Source organism: Acromyrmex echinatior, chromosome 1 (assembly GCF_024713525.1).
Source record: "Acromyrmex echinatior isolate Ae372 chromosome 1, ASM2471352v2, whole genome shotgun sequence".
Classification (NCBI taxonomy): domain Eukaryota; kingdom Metazoa; phylum Arthropoda; class Insecta; order Hymenoptera; family Formicidae; genus Acromyrmex; species Acromyrmex echinatior.
Genome location: NC_141852.1, coordinates 23,635,131 through 23,658,607, shown reverse-complemented (window position 1 = coordinate 23,658,607; position 23,477 = coordinate 23,635,131). Strand labels below are relative to the sequence as shown.

Sequence of the window (23,477 nt, the reverse complement as noted above, 5' to 3'; positions counted from 1 at the left end):
TTGTCGTTTAAACGTGCAATTACGTAGGACTAGAAATCGGTTCTCGAAAGTATTGCGATGCCGCGCCTATCTCCTTTTCCTCTCCTTCCCCTCGAAAATTGTATCAATGGACGACTGACAAAAAATGTTTTATACTATTGCTAAACAGCGATATTATTAATAATATCTTATTTCTATAACATTTTTACAAAGAAAGAATAGTTTTGCTAAAGTTTACTCTTAAAATACTTAAAAGTTCTAGATAAAGAACTGAAAACAATTTTGTCAGACTATTAAAATAATTATCCAAACAGAACAAAAAGTCATAACGACATCCAATTGACATTAAAATGACTCTAAAATAATTACTAAAAGTCACTTTTAGCAATCAATCTTGATTTTTATTTAGTAACATTTTTGTTATCGTAACATGTTATTCTGTTTGAGTACGTGAGACGCTTAAGCTGATTGCAAAAAATATTAAACTTTTTATAGTATTGCTTTCTCTCATCATATGTTTGAATTTGTTATAACATATATTATAAAATATATTATAATATATAATTATAATAATAAAATATTATTTTCAGATTCGTATCCAGCTAAATTTTTAAATATGTCAGAACATTCTTTCCATGTAAGTATTCCGTACATAAAAATTTCTTGCTCTTTTCTAACAACTATTGTATTATTGATGTCATTGAATATCGATTTACATAAAATATATATACGAATATATCTTTTACAAGTACAGTAATTTGTTTCCGAAAATAAAACGGTTTTATCGGTAAAAAAATTTTAACGCGAGTGATAATTAAGTTAACTTAAGTTAATAATTTTCGAGGCCCAATCTCAGTATCACAAGCATGTTCGGCAACGAGCTAACTTGCATTATACGCCGCTAACTGCGTTGTAATATATTACGCACTGTCAACACTGGAACGTATCCCTGTCACGCCACACTATGACGTGTATCCAAGATGAGATTCTTGTGTCTCATTTATCTACCAATTAGGAAATACAGGAAGATCTTACGTAACAGTAAAAAGCTACCGGCTGCTAGCGTAATAATACGCTACGCATTTAACCCTCCGAAGCTGACATGTATCTATTGGACTCTGTACTCAGTTACGTATTCCTCCAGACCTAATGGTTGGTCTATTGGATTCACCCAATTATATTTTTTATATTACATCTACAAACAACCTCATACTAATTACATGTATGATAATAAGTTGGATGAAATGAATTAGTCTCACATATAACGTGTTGAATAAAATGTCACAGACACAAAGGATGGTATACATAGTCGATTCTTATCTTAAGTACAGTCCTAAGTGCAGTCTTAAAGTGTCACAAAGTGAATCAATCAGAGAACTGTATTAGCATCTTAAGACATTACTTAAGGCAATCTTGAAATAAGAATTATGAATACCGATCAAAGCTCAATAATGATTAATTTCTGAGCTATGGTGTATAAAGACATAAAATTAGAGCACTTTTAAAGAGCACTCATTTTTACAATACATTAATATTTATTTTTAAAAACCTATATACATATGAAAATTGTGTTTATAATATTCTATTTTTATTATTAGGTGTTGGAATTAATTCGTAGCGTTTTACAAGTGATGGGAAGTACTTTCATTAATGTATTTTTTAATGCTCATGTGAAATAAATAACATTCTTTCATTAAAAAACGCTACGAATTAATTCCAACACCTAATAAATAAAAGTTCTGTATTATATACTTATTTATTTTATTTATTATTATTTTTATTATTAAATTAAAATTGAAAAAATAACGACAAAAATTTTAATTTTACTTTAAGTATTCAAAATTATTTATGCAAAGTTTTATGTGATTCAGAGATTCGTTACAAAAATGTAGAAGAAATAAATATTTTATTTATTTAGAGGGACAACTAATTTCTGCATCGCAATTAACTACATAAATCATCTTGAATACTTAAAATGCTAAAAAGATTTTTGTCATTATTTTATAATACATTTCTTTTAAAGCTCAAATAAAAAAATATATTATTATTAAATATAATATTATTTCTATACTTTCTTCTTTTATTGGAATAACTTTTGATTCAAATGTAAACCGTTGCTACATTTTTCATTATTTTTAAATGTGATCTAGACTAATCTATAATTTTTTTTATAATTTATTCATTATTTTTAAAATACATGTAATATATATTCTTAATACATTATAGTTCAAAAATGATCTATTATTGAGCCTTACATCTTTTGTTCAACCACAATATCTTTTGTTTCATCACAATACAAATAACATTATATGTAAAAATTGATTCATTTTACCGGGACCTAATTTTCCATATAATTAGTGCTGTGTCTTTTTTAATTGTTGTTATTAAAATAAACTTATTGTTAATATTTCTTCTTTTTTATATAAGTTATGTCATTTTGATTCTTTGAAACTAATTACAATAGTACTTTTTAGTCAACATAAATTAAGTGGGTCTCACAGACAGCATTATAAACTGTATTATAATATAAATTTTGACATTAACTCTACGGAGCAGTTTATGATGCTGTCTGTGAGACCCATTTACTGTATTATAATATAGCTCCGTAGAGCTAATGTCAAAATTTATATTATAATACAGTTAAACATCTTATTTCTATGTTACACAAAATACGAGTCTCTCTTTCATTTCAACATGACATCTTGCTGTTCTTTCCGTACTGAAAATGTCTTGTTTTCGCAAAGGAAGAGGCATAACTTCGCGCTTCTCAGAAAATACATCTATTACGTGCTCGTTTTCCGACCCGCGCTCGAATTAACGTCTCGCGCTGCCGACGCTGTATAATTGAGGCAACGCATACTCGACGACACTTGGAGCAACGTTCCTGAAGTATCGCGCGCACAAAGAACCCTACCGAGGCTTTGAGAATGCAAAGCGATGTCGATGATTAAGGATTCCCTTTCAGTAATTAGCGGATGCGCAACGAGACACACCGGTATCCGGGGTGTCCTCGTGTGCGATTAACACGGCGTTATAGATATGCGTACCATGGATTCAAGGAAGCGTACACCCAGCGACTTGGGATCCCTCCAAGGAGCTCCGCCAGGACCAGGTCGTCCCCACGGCGAAGGATGCACCAGCTAAGCACACGGCGCCGTCGCATATTAAGCAGTTTCCAAGGCTTGCTTCCTCTACCTACGTACGTACGCGTAACGGCACCGTCGTCGCGTCATACTGGAACACGTGCTCGGCGTCTATTCGCGTCCGCGCTTATCCTCGATTCCTCGCCGCCATCCCCTATATGCAGCTAGTGTACTCGCGCCGTCATCGCGCTTGGCGTTCCAACGCGAGGGAGGTGCGGGATCTAACCGCGCCTCGCGTTAGAACCTCATCTGCATCCGATTAGCGGGCGCTGCCTAATTTCTACAACCGGCACGTAATCCCGAAAATTACATCGCGCAACAAGGAACGACGATCATACGATGTTTGCACATGTTCGTGCATGCCAGCAAGTACCGCGCCAATTTCATGACTCCTTCCGTCTCCTCGTCGGTACGTGGACCGATCATTTCATGATCGATTGTTTTCGCGATTCGATCAACTTGATGATGAAATAATGCGAATAGATATTTTATAGGTACCTGTCTTCTCAAACTTCAATTAGGCTCGGACAGAGAACAGATCGGTTTACTATTTAATCTGCTTAAATATGCATAAGTCAGTTTAACCATCTAACGTTAGCTGCGTTCAACAGAGAAAGCAGCAGCTTTGTACCTGTTGTAAAACTCTTTAATATAATTGGCTCATAGCAACAGTCTTGCCGATGCCTCATCTTTTGCTGTTGCTAAATTAAATTATATACATTTAGATCCATTGAAGTATTAAAAGGCAAGACCAATTATATTAAAGAATTTTGCAACATTTGCAGAGCTGTTTGTTCTGCTTGAAACAGACATTGTGATATGTGTATATGTGTTGATTTTTGTCGTAAATACGAAACGTGTATTATGAAGATTGAAGTGGTAAAATAATATATTTACGTAATTTTTATAAATTTTGTGACACGTCTGCGCTTTGGAAAAATGTACACTGAAATTCTATCGCGTCGCGAGATGGAAAAAGAAACAAAAGCAAAAAGTAGGGAAACACTTAAAGCATTCAAAGCTATCCTATTTCATAGCCCGGGAAAAAATTCGACATGCGTCCTGGTTTTTCGTTTAAATAGAAAAACCATTTTTACACGTCGCCGGACGGTATCGTTAAAACGTTTCCTTTTCGCAATTCTATATACGGTGCGTCAAAAATTTCACGGAGAGCCCGTAGGCAGCTGAGAATCGACTTTGTGGAAGTAGCGTTTCTAGTTCTACGTGATCGGAGAAATCGACTATACGTCTCGAGTTCGAGCAGATACGACGTGTTCGACCCCGGCGGCACAGCCAGTTCTCTCGAAATTATTGCCACGAGAAAAATGCCTCGTGTCCAACATACAAGGAAAGTCCATTACGAGATTTCGTATTTGCTGGCATGACGAGTCAATATCGTGTCCGACAATAAAACTCAACTCATTTGGATATATGTATTTGCGATTCTCACAAGTAAAAGAATCCTTTTCAGCAGCATCCTTTTCCGATTCATTCGTTTCGAAAATCTCGCAGCTACTGGCATCTTTTTCAACGGTTAATAAAGAAAATCAATAAAATTGTGATGTATATAAAAAAATTTAATATCATTAATCGAAAACTGAGAATATATCTAAACTTAAAAAAGTTTTCAGTATTTGATAAAAAAATCATTTTTCAATGATGTCTACTTTATTATATGTATATATTGAAAGAAAAGATTGGCTGAAAAAATGGTATAACATTTTTAATTGGTTGCAGTAGTCAATTTTTGGTTGCGTTAGCTTATCGAAATCTTATACTGACAATACGAATACACACAAATGCCACAAATTGGCTGCTACAGCCAATTAAAAATGCTATTTCATATTTTACCAACTAATTTGCTGTAACAGCCAATCTTTTCTTTCAGTGTAATATTAAAAAAGTGATATTATATAATTACTTACATTACTTGTAAAATATCTATTCTTCCACTACTTCCATTACTTGAAAAATGTCCGTCATTAAAATGAAATATTTATTTTTCATCTTAATTTAATGAAAACGTCTATAAAATTAATTAAATATTATAATAATATGCAAAAATTAATATCATGTTTTATTCAATCTAATTAAAATTACCCAATTAAACTTTCTCTATTTCCTTTTTTGAGATTGTCTCCAATCTCAAATATCAGTCCACGAAAAAGCTTTCTCGTTAGTAAATTTAAAATTACATCGAATCAGAATAATGACCTTTGACCCATCTCTACTACAGGTTAGCAATTTTCTATATAAAGCTCGAGACTTGCTAAACTTCACACGTCATCGCGTGTTCTGCATTCACATGATGACATTGCAATATAAACTTCGTGTTTATAGTATTGGAAAGGTATCGTGTGTACGAGGTCAAATGAGATATTAATGGAAACTTACGCTGACGAGGCAATGGCGATATCGTTGCTTTTGATCGACTCACGCATAGAGACGATTAAATTGTACAATGAGTGTCATGCTGATTATCGGCATGCAGTGGCACATAGTTCTTCGTCAGTTTAAACATATCTGTTTATTTTAAACAATCAACAAAGGCTTCAACAAACAAAATTAAATAAACCGTCAATTGTAGATGTGTACATTAAGTTATTTAAAAATTTATATATATGTAAGTATGTATATATAAACAGTGATATAAGTGATGAGTTAAATAAATGTTTTCACCTTTCTTTTTGGATCATCTTCAGTATACTATCTTAAAATTAATTAATGTTTTTTACCAAATTACTTTTAGTTACACATTTGATTTGATTTCTTTAAAAAGTTAGGTAGGTATTTTCTTTTTCACATTATGTAGTATACGAAATAAATTACAACGAAATAAATTGCAATGCGTCATATATCGAGCAGACGAGCAGATTATTAAAAACTAAAATCAAGGAACATAAAAAATACGTAAATAGGAACAATACTTGGTAATAACGGAACATCGTTACAAATCAATACAAAAGATAGGTTGCCTTTTCTTGCTCACGCTAACGTAATATACAAAATAAATTGCAATGAATGCGATACGTCATATGTCTGGCAAACGAGTAGATTATTAAAAACTAAAATTGAGGAACATAGAAAACACACATAAATAAAAACAATATACAACACTCGGTAATAACGGACACCGAATCAATACAAAAAGATAGATTACCTTTTCTTGCTCACACTAACATATACAAAATAAATTACAATAAATGTGATGCATCATATGTCGGTCAGACGAGAAAATTATTAAAAATTAGAATCGAGAAACATAGAAAAAACATGGGAATATAGTCAGGGTTGAATAAGTTAACTTTTTTTTAACTAGTTAAATTAAAGTTCAACAACCTTGAAAATTTAACTTAGTTAAAATAAAAAGATAATTCATAATAACATTAATTGAATTAAAAGCTAAGTTAATAAAAAAAAGTAATTATAAAGTTAAAAGTTGAATTTGTTTGATTTCAAATTAACTTTTTTTTAACTAAATTAAAAAACTAAGTTAAAAAGTTAACTTTTTTAACTAATAAGGAGAGACTCCACATATGTATTTCACGGATTTTGATCAGCTTTTGCATGATTATTCTGGGACACCAAAAAATAATCCTTGTAAAACAGTAAACTGCATTTCTGCGTATTTTTCAAGAAAATCGTGATTTTTAGGTCACAACGATGGTTCGTTTTCAAACCTCTTTATTTTTTGTTTAAACGTAAATGAAATATTTGAAATTATTTAAAAAATAAAAAAAATACATCATCGATGGACACGAATGTATAAGCATATAATTCAAATATAAGATCTGTATAACTCCAACTATTCAACCCTGATGTTAAAAAATCAAATTAAAAGTTAATAGTTACCGATAAAATATAACTATATAAAGTTAAAAAGTTAAGAGTCTAAAATGTAATTAAATGAAGTTAAAATTAATTAATTTTTTAACTTAATTTTTAACTTTTAAACTTAACATTATCCAACGATTGGCAATGCCAAGTTAAGATTGATAAAACACAACATTCGGTAATAACGGGACACTAAATTAATGAGTCACATGATTTTAATTGGGACAATGTTTTAATATTGACGAGGAAAAATTTTTGAACAAAAGATTGACATCAAAAATAATACACATACTGAAACAAAAACGAGATTTAAATATGTACAAAGTTATGTAGCTTCTTGATCTTTTGTGTGTGTGTGTATATATTAGGTGTTGGAATTAATTCGTAGCGTTTTTAAATGAAAGAATGTTATTTATTTCACATGAGCATTAAAAAATACATTAATGAAAGTACTTCCCATCACTTGTAAAACGCTACGAATTAATTCCAACACCTAATATATATATATATATATATATATATATATATATATATATATATAAATACTTATTTAAACGGAGTCTTAAAATGCTTTCTTCTTTTAATATATAATATAAGATACAGATAACATATAACATAATGATACGGTTATCATTAAACTATCACACATTGACCCGACAACTGATATATATAACTTTAATGTTCAACCGTATATATTATACATACAAGTCATCATTTATTTAATAGAATAAGGCTAGACATATTAGTGATCCACACATTGTAATTATTGTAGTTGATCGCACTAGTATTTAGTAAATCAAGTCTCTACCGCATTCTCTCTCAGATTACATATTGGATCATCTAAAAAGTATCCGCGGTTTTTTGTCACTAGATGTGTGTTGATGGTCATATATATAGTGACAAAGTACCGCGGATACTTTTTAGATGATCCAATATATTGACAACTTATTAATTTCTACTGGACTTTTATCAATCTCTGTTGAATAATTATGCATTTAGTCCCATTTAGTCAGATCTTGTCAAATGTGTCTAACAATAGTTAGGTTACTAATTAATTTTAAAATTGTACTGAAAATGACTTAAAAATAAATATCAAATATTCTTAAGTCATTTACTTACCATCACTGTTTATGTGCCAAAATTTTTAAATAAATTTATATGCACGTACAACCGGAATCGATTCTCTATTAACATTGTTACTGTATTAGATACTTATTTTAATCTTAATGTAAATTTATTTACAATTACCCAGAAAACCCATAAACGAAGCACCGCTGATATATAAGGCATTTTTATGCAAAAAGAATTTTGCTGCTTTTTTATTTATATTTTTATTTACTAATCTTTTAACCTTAGAATGCTATTCGATACGTAAGTTTTATGTACAAGTAAGTGAAGTTATTGAGCGCTAAGCTATGCCTTCAGTAGTCATTAGGAGATTCAATTTACCATGCTAAAAGCTAGGTCAAGCGAAGACAAGCTTTTAAAAATTCTGTCCGTTTTATATATATCAGTTTGGATTCCTTGGCCAGTATTATAATAAAGAACATAATAAATAATTTCAATTTTTATGCAGTTTTGTATCATTGTTTTGTGTTTTATATATTTTATTCTTATTCTTTTTTATATTTTATTCTTCCTTTCCTTTTAAATTAATAATTAGATTGTTTGTGTATATAAAAGTCTAGATTATAAAAATATTTATCATTAAAAATGTGAAATGTATAAAAAAATCTGTATTACATTTTAATTAGAAGTAACCTATTTCCTTAACGTAAAATTTACATATCGAAAGCAATAGCGATAGCATTCTAAAGTAAAATAAGATGTTTAATCATGTTATTTTTCTTTAAAGCGAAAATATAAAAAAAATTTTTACATTAAAGTTAATAGAGAAAATTTTCACTTTACTTGTTTTCTAGAAAAAAATATTACATGATCGATATCTCAATGCTAAAATAGCTTGATATGTACTGATTTTAGTAACGTCGAGAAATAAACAACTATCCGATTCAACTGGTTTCAGAAAAATTATAATACATAATATGGTTTCTCTAAATTGATACACTTCAGAAGAAATTAAATCTAACTGAAGTAAATCACAAGTGCTACAATTGGAAAATTGATTTTTAAAACTTAATTTGGCGTCTTTTCTATTAATGCGCCTTTATGTAGTGCAAAATTTGTAGTGCACCTGCATGCAGTGGCCTCGCTTACGAAAAACACGCGAATGTCTTTATAATTTGATTATCGATTATATAAATAATCGTTTCATTTGTTAATAATATGCTCTGCAACTTTTTGTCAAGAACTTTCGAAACAGCTTTCTTAACTGGCATCGCAATAATTATATTTATTCAAATCGAGAAGAATTCAAATCAATTAAGAAGGATTTACATTTAACGTCTCATTTTTTTTGTTATTACGCTTCGTTTATATACGAAGAAAAAAAATTTATTTAATTCAAGTTAAAACTAATTTTCTGAGAGTTAAGTCGTGTCAGTGTAATCGACGACTCTTAACGTTGATTACGACTGGATCGAATCAACATTGGGGTGTGTTCTTCACCCCTTCATACCATTTCACCAGCATAGAAATCGGAATTCCCTTACATGCTGCCTTTGTAATATTCGGTGCAGTAATACAGACGATTTTCGGAGCTATTATACTATTTCAAGCGCGACGTCTGCCAGACGTTCGTGTCGCCGAGAATCAGGAGTAGTCGTGTATCGTAATTTGCTTTTGTATGAAGATTTTATAGCAGAGCGGAGAGAGATGCCGTTTGAAGCAATGAATTCGCGTACTGGTGATATATTGCGCGATTATAACGACCATAAGCGTACAAAGATGCAAATTTAATTGGCGATGCACACGCAAGCAGGCGATGAAAGTTTTCTCTGAATGTGCGAAGAAGAACACGCGTTTAAAGCGAACTTTTTAAAAGCGACTGCGACTATAACTAATCAGCTAAAATAGATCGCTGCCAATTTTTTTTTGTTCGCATACCTAAAATAGAACAAATTTCCTTATTCTTATCGAACAAAATGCCTCGGAATATATGCGCATAGGTATTAAAATACACGTTCTCAAAAGCATAATCGCATTCGAAGCATATTCAACAAATGCCATGAAAAAACATATATGGTAAAATGTGTTTTGCTGCTTTGATAAAAATCCTATGGTTCGTGACTATGTTCGTGTCCTAGTTTTGCATGCGCCGAACATTATGACAATTTCTGAGGTTTACTGCGGACAAAAAGTGACTAGCGCTAAATATATGCGACAAATGCACATACAAATATATATTATCACCATTTCTTCGATCTCCTGAGACAAAAAGAAACTAAAGTGAAAAATATACATGATACATTTTTTTAATATCCTCCACTGAGATAAAAAAATACTTTATGCATTTGTTCTACATATGTGCTCTTCTTTTTCTTAACGTATGCTTAAGAAATCAGAAAAACGTGCATGAAATTCTTCCTCTCCTTTTTTGATGAATTATGCCGCGCAAAAAATTGCATACGAACGTACATTTATGTCGCGGTAAAGAAAACGTATGGAAATTTGCATGGAAATACGAAGCTCGTTTAATCAAAACAACAAGAGAGATGAATTCCATGAACATTTTTACTTCGTTCTGTCCGAGATTAATTCTGTCTATATCTATATTGTCCATCTATGAAATACATATATCAACGTGTCATATAAAGGAGCATCAATTTTCAAGGAGGCGATTAAAAAAAATCATAGAGTATAATCTCATATATAGAACTAAATTCTTTATAAATTATCAATTACTTTATAAAAAATCGAATTTTATGGAGTTTTATAAAATTGTATCTTCAATATCAAAACGAATAAAATTATAAGATCAAATTAAATTTAAAAATTAATTAAAAGTTAACTCTTAACTAAAAATTAAAAGTTTATCTAATTAAAATTTTTATTTTTAATTAAAAGTATTTAATTAAGAGTAAACCCTTAATTAAATATTCAATCAAGAGTTTAAAAAATAAAATGCTTGTAGATTTATAGAAATAACAAAATGTTATTATATAATTACGAGCTATAAATTCATTCTAGGAGAGAAGTCGAGCTTGGGATTTATAAGTCTTATAAAATAAATCTTGATGTAACTTTATATATATATAAATCCGTAATATATAAAATATGAAGAAGATTGATAAAGATTTACAATATTACATAAATTAATATATGTAAACTTCAATTCGGTAGATATATCATCATCTGTCTCTGAGAGAAAATTAATTAATTTAATTCTTAATCCGCAAATTTATCATTTTATATATTAAGAGTAATTATTCTATGTACGACTGCATTAAACTCTATTCAAGTGATGGATTCAGACATTGAAAACATCAAGGAGAAGAAAATTTCACCGCACTTTCTGGGGATTATCATTACTTATCAGTTTGGGACAGATAATAACGTAATTGTTTTAGAGAAAATGCTCTATAATTCCTCAAGAGAGACTTCCTAGATTTATTAAATAAACCATAACTCTCCCCCCTATAGCCATATCTTATTTACAGATTCACCACCCAATAATTTCAACAAATTCTGTTTAATTCCTACATTTACTTTGTTAAAATATCGGTAAACACATATTTTTAGAAAAGATTATTTTGTAGACATAGTAAGTTAAAAAACAAAATCTACGCTTAAATCGACATGTTATTAAAATAATGATAATAATAGATAACGATAATGCATAATAATAATAATAAATCGTATAATAAACTCGCGTTAATATAATCTGATCAATTTTCATAAAAGTAAAAATTACTAATGTTTATAACGAAGTTGAGTCGATAAAGTGGGATTTCGGCATCGGCTAATTTCTAAATATTAGACAGAATTAATATTCTAATATGTAATAACGCAATGTTATAAGCAGCGTTGTAAATTTATTTGCGCACAGCGTTGCTTGATATTGTTTCCTGGCTCTTGTATTTTATACATAGCTACACATGTTTGTACATGTACACCGCGTAAGGATTTAATAACTCGATTTGTACGTAAACTCTGCTCGGTAATCAAGACGCGTACACCAAAATTAAACGTGCATAATTTTCATAGTCACGCACTGTAATTCCCTTATAATAAAAAATAATTATTTCCTTACAGCAAAAAAATAACAGACTTCTTCGCAAATTTTCGAACATAATTAACTGACTTAAACGTTGCTAAAGAATTGCGTTATACAAAGCAAAGCGGGATCTGTTGTCTCCTCTTTTTCGTAATTACATCATCATTTTCTTGCGATATCCCAAAAATATAAAACATATTGAAAAATCAACATTTTTCATTCGAGTGCATTTGTTTACGACGGTAACGTTCAGCCACTTCAATTCCAAGCTCTCTCATGTGCTATTCAACTCGCATTTGCTCCCTGCAGGAAATTATCGGCTCAGGAACACCGATGCTCGGAAGCATTAAAAACGCGACAACAAATCTTATTCGCGCGAGTAATGACGCTTTCACGCGCATCAGTGTGACGACGTGCGTAAGCGAGCCCGAAAGTTTTCAGAGACGAGTGCATGCGATCACCGGGTCGGATTTACGAGGACAGAAAGTTTTGTGACGAGAGTGCAGGCGGAAAGAAAAATGACGGCTACGATCTCTCTCTTTTACCTGACCGAAACTGTGACATCTCAATGGTTCGAGCGGCTCCAGGGGCACGTTTCTCTTCCTCAGGGTGGCCGCGCAGGGCGCGCCGCCACCTGGCTTACCCCACGGCGAGTAATTGGCCAGAATTTCCTGCAGCTGCAAGGGAAAAAGAATTAGAAACGTAACTGTTGCAGTTGAGCTACAAACGTCAGCCGACGCGACTGCAGTTATATTTTGCGCGAAAAACACACGTTTAAAGTGTGTGCTGAATTTTTCCGTTGCGCAAGTAGGAGCTGCGATAAAACAAAGAATTTCTTTAAATTAAATTTTTACCGGGTCTCAAGAATGTCGTGTAAAGGTACAACAGGACACCGCGCGTATCCTGGTATGTTAGAAATAATTACGCTTGGCTCCTAAGAGATCGAAATGCGGCGTCTAGCACGACGCGACGCCGCAAATTAAAGATGGCTTTTTGCATTTAGAAAGGAAATCGCGCGTCGCCTTTTCCCCGTTTAACTTGAAGGTGTTTAATGTCAATGCGATTGAGAACCTTGCGGGGAAATAGGATTAACCCTGAGCGTATCAACCCTTCTCGGCAATATTGCTAACGCACTTGCATTCGACCGCGTGCACTTGCACCAGACCGCGGCTGCATCAGATTCCCGAGTAATAAGAGGGATGGGACCACGAGGTAATCCCTCGGCCTGTCTTTATTAGCATACTGGTTATACGATAAATTCCGACCTCCCCCCCCCCCCCGTAGTACGTGGTAAACACAATTTAATACGGTCGACGTGTTGCATTAACGATACGAAATAATCACTGAAGCAATAATTATCCCGGGATTTTCACCGGCATAATTTCGACATGTATTTTGTGTTTGATTGAAATGACAGAACAAAGTATTACGCGACAGATATTACGGTGAACTGAATGTCGCGTATATATACGCGCGTGTATGCCCGTGCATTTTTACGATATATTCCGTACGAATTGTTATTTTCAGAGGATGGTAATGAATGTAACGAGCGTATGTTCTGCAAATATTTAGAATCGCCCCGATGATGATTGCGCATCATCGTTATGCTGCGTCAATACCAAAATAAAATAAAGAAAGGATGAAAACCAGGTAGCGAGATTTTAAACGCCGAATGTAATTGGTGTTAAAAATATATATACATTATCCTAAATTCAGGAACATTTATAATTTTCTCGCATCTCACGAAAAGTAAAAGTTATATCTGGATCGAAACAAATCGTAAAGGAAATACATCTTTTAAAAATTTATTTTGAATAGAAGAATTTCCTTTTTATTTTCACTATTTTTGTTTTATTTTGAAATACTGCACTGTAGCTTAATGAAACATCGAAAATTGTGACAATAAAGTATTTAAAATTTTCTAAACTTTAAAATGGTTTTTAAAACATTTGTGCTTTTTCCCAATGATATCAATATTTGATATTAGATATCAAAGAAATTGAATGATAATCCAATCACTTGAGTTAAATGACATTTTGTTATTTTTAATTTCTATGTGTGCGAAAATGTAAATCAATCCCTTTTCGTAGTTAGTTTCAAAATAAACAACGTTCATATTATTGTAATATATGCGAGTAAACAACGATCATATTAATAATACTTATTAAATAATAAAATAAATTTAAATCAAATTTAATTTATTTTCTTGAATTAATTATTTAACTTCATTGTTTTAGTTAAATTAATAACATATTAAATAGGATTAGTGACGATCTAGAAATGATTAAAAATAACTTAAATTGAGCATAATTTGACATTATAAATTTAACAGTGAAATTTCTTGTGTAAAAACTCATTTTTACAAAATCTTTCTTAACTTCAAATATTTCTTAATCTCAAAAGAAAAAAGAAAAAAGAGAAATTTTTGTTATGTATTCTTGATTTGCATAAGTTAAAAAAAAATGTTTAACTTAACTTTTCGTAAAATTTAAGAAAAACGTAAACGTTTCCGAATTTATAAACAATAGTGTATGATACAAAAAAAAATATTTAAAAAAGCAATCCCTAAAAATGATTTCGCGTGTTTGCTACGAAATTGTAGAAAATGAGAAACTGATACTTAAATGAATAAATTGGCGCGTAACTTAAATTATTATCTCGAAAATTTGATTGCTTGTAGAATTTCCGAGAATTTGTGTTCTTGAACGTCCGACGACGCAGACATCGATTTTATTTCTAATTACGATTCATTTCCACGGTCACTTCGGAGATTACCATTAACACGACCCCGACGCCTAATGAGCTGTACAACATTTATTACAAGTTCGTAACGAGCACGCGGAACGAGACATACAGTTTATGTAAAGCGCGCGAGGAGAGACCATGATAGATTATTGGGTTATCTTTCGCGGCTTGTTTCTTAAGATAGTTAGAGACGGAGATTATGTAAATCCACTTTAATGGGATAGTTTTATTACCGTTCGCTCGCACGTAATTCCCCGCTTCGAATTCAACGACACGCTTCGCGAAACATAGAAATAAACGCAACTAGGTCAGACACGTACTGAAATTATAGAAACATTTTCAAAACATGTCTGTAATAGGGATGAGCAAAAAATCATTTGATATTTAATATTCTATCACTATTTGATAATCTCAGCTAATTTTCATTTTGGAAAAATATTACATTTTTAAATATTTGTCAAATAATGTTGATCGCATTTCAATACTTATTTGCTACTGATTCTTTCATTCAGTTCTAGGTCGCTTAATTACTAGTATACACAGATTGAATGTAAATGAATATTTGTTCTACGACATAACATCAGACGGTTTATGTTGCATATACAGATAAAATAATGCGGACAACTGAGAAATATATTATTTGTTTTATCAATAAGAAGTTCGCTCACTATTTGTTTTTAATACAAATTCTATCCTTGTTAGAATAAAGTTATATCCTCTTAGAAAGACTTTCTGAGATAACAAGACAGAAATATTCTTGATGTATTCAATCTTATCGCAATACCTATACAGTATAAATATAAAATAATATATTAAAACTACATCAATAATCCTATTCAACTCTCTCGAATTAAATAAGATTAAAATACTGATTACGATATTTCTTTGAGAAAAGAATAACAGATACATTTAAAAGTTTATATATTCTTACATTTAGAATAAATCTTTACCCGATATTATAACGCACTCTCTAAATTCTTTAGAAAATCTTATTCTAAAGAAAGAAAATTAAGCCAGTCTTAAAAAAGAATGATTCAATTTTCAATTTTTAAGAATAAGATTTCTACAGAATGAGATTCACTCTAAAAATTGTAAACAATATGTCATGCTGACGCTACAGTATTTTAGGCGAAATCGATATACTGGATTATTTTATTCTAGATTTAAGAACTTTCCATTTAAGAGTAAAATATTTCTCTTTCAATAATAAATATAATTATTTTTACATCAATCCTATTTTATGATAAATCGAAAAATAATGAGTGCTTTATATTTGATGACACAAGTGTCGTTCTATCTTTGTTACTCTCTGAATATCAAGAAAGATAGAATAATGTTTGTGTCACTAAATGGAAATGCCAACGTATTGATTCCGGAAATTTTCTCTTTAAGACCTTTAAAGTAAATCTTACCGGTCTGAAAGATAAATTTAAAGATTGAAGATTAAACCACTCTTTTTCAAGACTGGCTCAATTTTCACTCTTTAGAATTTTCTACGAGTGCATATTTATTTGAACAATTGTTGCAATAAAATATTATATCATTCTCCTGTAAAATATCTTTTAATTGCTTAAAAGATATTGGAGGAGCAAATCTGTTTTCACTCTACTCTTTAAACTACAAATAATATTCAATGATTATTTAAATAATGTCCAAAGTAAATATTGATGTTTTGGAGAATAAAGGATAATTTTGGAAAATAAAAAAATAAAGAGAAGCAAATTATCTCCTCAAATATTTTTTATATAAACAATTGAAAGAGAGATATTCTATTAAAAAGACATTTTACAACATTGGTAACTATTCAAGCATTGTACTCTATCGCAACAAGGATAAAATGTGTAAAAGCAAATAATGAGCCAATTATTATTAATAAACGAGTAATAAAATAAACAGTATTTCCTAGGTTCCATATTATTTTATCTATCTTCTGTATATTATTTCGAATGTCTAACAATCACTTTCAAAATCAAACGCGGCGTTGTGTGTGTGTGGTGGATTTTAATGTCTCGACCGCTTGCAATACCACGAAGGATTAATTTCCAAAGTCCGCCCGTCTTCGCCTTAATGACGTTCCGGTTCACCGAACATATCCCGAGGCCGTATCTCTCGCAGTAGACCCTTATCCAATCGGTAACAATAGCGAGGCGAGACAATGACATTAAGGGGCGGTCGAGACCGTAGGGCAAGAGGTATAAACGGCAGTAACGTGGCCAAACCAGAAACGCCCATTTGTGTGACACATACTTCACGTTGCTCGCGGTGCTTTTGACGTTGCAGCTCCTCCTTCCGTCGCCTCCATAACGCCGTGCCCTCCTGAACAACTCGGTGCTCACGCTTTCTCCTTGCGTCTTCTTCGACTTCCGGCTCGTATGTCGGTTCAGGAACTTCCTGCGCCATTTACGTATCTCTCTGGCCTAGCAGGATAGAGGGAAAAAGAGAAACAAAAGATCGCGCGACTGTGCACGATCACGACGCGATGTGACGTGTACTCCTCAGGCATGCCAGCTTCGAATATCGAATGCCAAAATAGGACCAGGAGCGACTTGGCACAAGTCGCATGCCGCAGCACGTGGTTCTGTCATCATTCGTTATCGATTTAACAGAATATCGCTCTTCCCTCGGGAGATACGACGGCGTAATAGGAGTGCCGATGCCAGGACACCACACTGTAATCGAGACGTCCAGTTTTATATGTATATCGTTTCCCGATATAAAAAACGAGTCATAGAAAGCATCCCTCTGCTCCACCCGCAGCACAAAGTTCGGAGCTTTGTTCATTCATTCGATGGTTGAGCTACAATTTAATTCCACGTGTCCCGCCACTGCAAACCGGCGCGGGCGTGCACGAAACAATTGCGTAATTGGATTAGAATGCCGACATTTAAATTACGAGCGTGCTATATTTCATGTTTCTAGCAGCACTTTTCAACGGTATGCTTACATTTTGAGACGTTTTTTTTTTTATTATTTATCAAAGAAAATGTAGCAAAATGTGTAGAACACGCAAATTGAAAAGCGCAGGCTTATTGAATTCGACCGCTATAAATAATGGTGTCGCCGACTTCATATTCCGATCACGTTTAATAAATCACTTTTGTCTGTCACACGAAACCAACTGTTGTATAACTTCTATTGTATATTTTATTGCTTTGTCGTGCATCAGATTGATATGTACAGCAAAATATTTTGTATTTCCCGCTTGCTTCTACATTTTTTTAAATAAGACATCATTTCTCAGAATTTCATATGGTCATCAAAATTGATTAAGAATTGATTAAGAGATAATTATATAAGAAGCTTAAAACTTATAAATCTACAAAAGATTTTTAAATGTTAAAACTCTAGTTCAATATCTAGCCACAATATATTCGTGCTTTATTATTAATTCATTCAATTATAATATTATTTTGAGTTAATAAATATAAATAAGATTAGTCATCAAACTATAATCACATGTATAATAATGACTTAGAAGAGAGCTATTTCCAATTTTCAATAACATATTTAAAGAATATGAAATATAAATATTTTATAAAAGAAATTGAGAAAGAATATATAAATATACAATATATAATATTCATAATTTTTCGAAGAAAGATCAGCTATATTAATTAAATTATTAGAGATGCTTCAAAATAAAATGTATATATTACCAGAACTATATTTATCACGATTGCTCAGTTTTTATTATTAAAATATTTAAAAAAATATACAATGAAAAACAAAAATAAGTTTCTTTTTTGGCTAAGTGTAGTGTTCCTATAATAGAGTTTCCACAATAAGTCATTACCTTTAAGCTTTAAATCTTGAATCGTAAGAAATTGATCTATCATAGTCAATTATTCTTCTCACATTCGACTGTGATATTGGTCAATTTCTTATGGCTTAAGACTTAAATCTTAGGTAATGGAATTATTGTGGAAAATCTATAATACTATTGAATAGGTGCGATGACGATGCCACGGATGGCGTGCTTATCTACATCTAGCTAAAGCTCTAGATATACCAAAGTAGCGCAATACTTTTATTTAAGCCGAAATGCCGACAACTTTCCAATTGGCTATTTCAACCTCCATTTTGGACCTAGTGGCCTGTAGACCAATAAGCACTTAGTATTATTGATATATGATATTAGTAAATCGAAAATGGAAGACCTTTGCGCTACTTTGATATATCTAGAGCTTTACATCCAGCTACATCAGAAAAAGAACTCATCTTTGTTCTTCATTATTATAAATGATTCACAAACAAATTAAATATGAAATAAAGGTCATCAGAGTTATTATATATGTTCAATAAAAAATGATTGTCTTTCGAGTGCAAGAACGTAACTAATCGTTTCCTTTTCTTTTTAGCATTAATTAGAATCCCGTTTACTAAATTGCTTTAATATGTTATAATTTTTAAAAAATTTACATTTAAAAAGTTGCAAAAAGAGCTATTTTATTATATTTTAACATGTAACATAATATGATATGTGATGTATTCGAGAAATTTTATTGCAAAATTAAATATACTGTTAAAATTTTCAAATCTTGAAAGAAATTTGTTGTGTCAATTATGGTTCAAAAAAAATATTTGTGAATAAGATCTATTGTATATCAAAGTCATGACTTTGTGTGCTACCAAATATTTTTTATCCAAATTTAAAGATTTTTCAGGTCGCTGAATACTGATGTCAAAATTAAAAAAATTCCAAAGATATTTCAAAATTCACACATTCCTTTTAAGGTTGAAAAAATCGTAATATAGGGGGGTACTTGAGTTTGATTGCAATCATTTCTTCAGCACGTCCCATATTACAAATATATATAATAAATACAAAAAACAATAAAATAGATGAAATAGTCTTTCTTGTAACTTCAACAAGTTTCTCAAAATTGTGACATGATTAAAGCAATTTAACAAAAGAAATCTTTCAGTGCCTAAAAACTTATAGAAAACTACAAGTATTATCTTTGTAGTGCATTTATTAAACAAAGAAACAAATCTATAAATCGTCTGTTTGTAGACAATGTATAAAATCTAGTTTGAATTGATATTCAATAATCCAGCTGAGTACTTATGTATATATAGAACAGAATAGATGTGCTTTATTTTGTGATCCCTGCATTCAGATACGGATTTACCTAGGAACAAATACGCACAAACTATAACATTTCCCACGGCCCATAAATAAACCGCAAATGCACTCAACGGTACAATTGACCATAAAACCGAGTCGCAGATACGAACCTCCGAGCTGTTGATTGTGTCCGAAATACGAAAAAATAGGGTCGCAGAAGTGAGAAAAAAAAACCGGGGCAGTTGTTCCTCTGCAAATAACAGTACTTATACCGACACGACACACTATCTACATACTGTACCGATTAAAACTGTTCCGGTCTCTGTCGTGAAACGATTTTGCAGCTTTTTAACTTTACAGCTTTTGCACACTTTGCTCTTATCGGCCTTCTATTAGTAAGAAGTGTTTCGTATAACGCGATATACTGACGCTATTTTCTCTGAATGCGATGAAAAAAGACAACAACCGAGTTTTACAAAATTAAGATCAATAGTAAAAGAAAAGTCAAAAGCTTTTACTTAGCATCTCTTTTCGCTTGCACGTGCAAACGCGTGATAACACGTAGTGGAATTAAACGTGCCAAGCGAAGAAGTGTCGCTAAATGATACGCCGCGCTGAGAGAAAAGTGTTTGTGACTATAATTGCACGGTAAAATAATTGTAGTAATTAAGTTCTATTTTTATTGCATAGTTATTTATTGCTAATAATATTAATAAAATAATTGTTACATATTTATAATTTTATATACCAAAAATTATACAATTGGCATTAAAAATTTCATAGCTCATCGTCATTTTTTCTATAAAATAACCATTTTCAGTGGCAATTATATATTTCTATGTAGAACTATAAATATAACAATAATTATTAATATTATAGCAATAACAACTATAAAACTGTCTGCTTCTAACCATAACTATTTCACCATGCAATTATAATCACAAATGCTTTTCTCTCAATATACTGTGGCTTGTGCTATCAAGCCGTGTGCATTACAAGCATCAAAGGATCCGCTTTCGTTCTCTCCAACTGATCTCCGCTATTAGAGTCCGATATAAGCTCAGCGCAAGCTGTGCAGTAATACTATTCAATCGAACAAGCGGAGAGAGAGAGAGAGATAGACGGATTCGTCACCAAGTCACGTAGCGATCAAATATAAATTTTATATCGGTTCGCAGGAGATGGTGGCGAAATCGAGAGACAGACAGGCTCGCGTAGAGTATCGATTCCGATACCGAATTCGCTGCCGAGCGCCGATTTGGTACCACGTTGCATGTCACTCAAGGGAACAAACCGATCAATACCTCGTCTTAGGATCAATAACAACCAAAGCTGACAGCACGATCGTATTGTAAATGCGACCCAGGATGCGCGTAAACGAGGGATCGATCCCAGGTTACGGCGGTACCGTCTTGTCCTCTCGACAGTGCTTCTTCCTCGTTCAAAGGTGAGACGTACTTCTCGCGCAAATCAAAGGGAAGAAAGAGCGACGTGCTTGTGACTATGATTATTACGATTTCTCGCGTGCCACCACGGCGTGGGACGATGATCCACGGAACGCGCGAGCGAACGGCGGAATTCTCGCTGAACCGATTACATTCTTACGTACTACGCTTCAACGCGGTCGGCCACCCCCTCGCGACTACGGGTGCACGCGACTACCGACCCTCGTGCGATCCAAGGAGGGTTGCGGTAGTCGCCGACGTCCCGACGTCTCGCCGGCATACCAGCGCACGATTTTCGCTACGGACATGCACGCGTTGGTTGCCGTGTGCTGCCGTCGTTATCTATGCCGCTATACCTATTACCTTTCAACCTTCGACTTCCGACCCCCCTTAATCAGGAGCGTAGCGACCGACAATCCACCTACGAATAATCGCTGCGCGAGATGCTCCGGGAATGCCGAAAGTACTCTTCGCGAAGCGAGGTAAGGTGGAGGTATTACCAATTATTAGGAACTAAGTTTGTAATTCGAATTACTTTATCAATATTTCAAGTTTAAAATTATGTATAAAGATTATGCGTTTCGCGGATTTTCTCCGTGGTTCAGATTCATTTTTGGAATGCCAACGTTTCGTGAACCTTGCAGTCCACTTCATCGGAGCGAAGAGCAGCCTGATACTAGAATTTTAAATTATGTATTTATCGATATATTCGTTCTTAAATTTTAAATGCAATATAGAATAATTTAAAAAATATATGAAGTATAATTTACATATATAATATCTAGTTATATATATATATGTGTGTGTGTGTGTGTGTGTGTGTGTGTGTGTGTGTGTGTGTGTGTGTGTGTGTATACAAACTAACCAAGAAAAATTAAAGCAGCTATCTTTTCAAGAATCTTAAATAGCTATTAAATAATACATCATTTTAAAAAACTTTACTACCATGTTATTTTTTAAATTTAAATAAGTACTTTTCGAGAAATTTTATTTAGAAATCTACTCTAATCAAGAGATTGAAGCAGCACAGTTGAAAATTATTATAATTAAGACCACAGCATTTTCGCATAACGCATAAGTCCTAAAACACAATAAGTGTAGTAAGCCTTAAAAAATTAAATAATTATAGTCGAGTATTTTTCTCACATTCGACTGTGATTGATTAATTTCTTAAGGCTTAATTCCTTAAAGCTTATTACATCTATTGTTTTGGTACTTAAGTTAAAGAATAAACTATATATAATCAGAATCTCTCTCTCTCTCTCCCCCCCCCTCCCCCCACCTCTCTCCACTCCCTTTATTCTAAGTAAGAATAAAATCAAATCTGGGTGATTGATTCTCTTGTGAATTATGCAAAAGTCCATAATGTAACCTTTATTCATTCCCTTTAAGAACATATAGAGTACAAATAAATTAAATTGTTAAAAATAAACGAGTCTTTACAAGCAAAAAGGATATAAATTACTTACAATACATCCTTTTAGTCATAAATGTGGCCGATTTATTTTTATCTTTTTGTAAAATTTATAGATATATTATGTACATGAATTTTCTGAACCACTTTTAACATAATATTGTACTATGATCATTGATAATTTCTCGAGAGCGATATATTCTGAACGACTTTACGTAATTTATTGCGCGAATGACTCGAGATAATTGTACCAATAAATTCTTATGTTATCGGTTCTCGCCAATTGCATACTTTTAACAAGTCGTATTTCTGCCAAGAAATTTTTTTCGATATTATAAGCGATTCGTGTCGACAGTATTACGCGCAGTTGCTCTACATTTCCACGCATAAAATAAAACGAGCAAAAATGTTTGGAAAAAAAAATATGAAAGCAACGTAGTACAAAAGTTTCATTGATAGCGAATTATCTGATTTTGCATTTATCATACACCAGTGACACATATATATATATATATCCTCAGAAAAATCAATTACATGAGAAACAAAATAAATTCTGTCGTGTCGTTCATACTATCGAAAAATTTTTTTCTCACAACTCGTACAAGTGTAATCGCATATTTATATTGAAAAATTACTCAAGCAACGATTCAAGCAATTTATGTGTTTATTTTTTAAAATTTCACACACAAAATGAAACTACATTGAAAGGGTAAAAGATTAATGCTGTTATTGA

The 23,477-nt window shown here is 32.1% G+C and overlaps 1 protein-coding gene across 6 annotated transcripts in view; it reads right to left on the bottom strand.

The window, feature by feature from the left end:
* The window catches only part of LOC105152239 (uncharacterized), a 37,158-nt gene extending 15,589 nt beyond the window's left edge, over positions 1–21,569 (bottom strand). The window contains exons 1-4 of one of the 6 annotated variants that reach the window (XM_087403943.1): positions 21,495–21,569; positions 17,065–17,486; positions 12,618–12,749; positions 3,027–3,119 (exon numbers count right to left, since the gene is read on the bottom strand). In XM_087403943.1, the coding sequence (XP_087260069.1) occupies positions 3,027–3,119; positions 12,618–12,749; positions 17,065–17,217 (378 nt within the window). In that variant the 5' untranslated portion in view covers positions 17,218–17,486; positions 21,495–21,569. Of the gene's footprint in view, positions 1–3,026; positions 3,120–12,617; positions 12,750–17,064; positions 17,643–21,189 lie in introns of all 6 variants that reach the window. The other 5 variants (XM_087403937.1, XM_087403933.1, XM_087403938.1 and 2 more) reach the window with 5 other exon arrangements.
* Between the last annotated feature and the right edge of the window lie 1,908 nt (positions 21,570–23,477).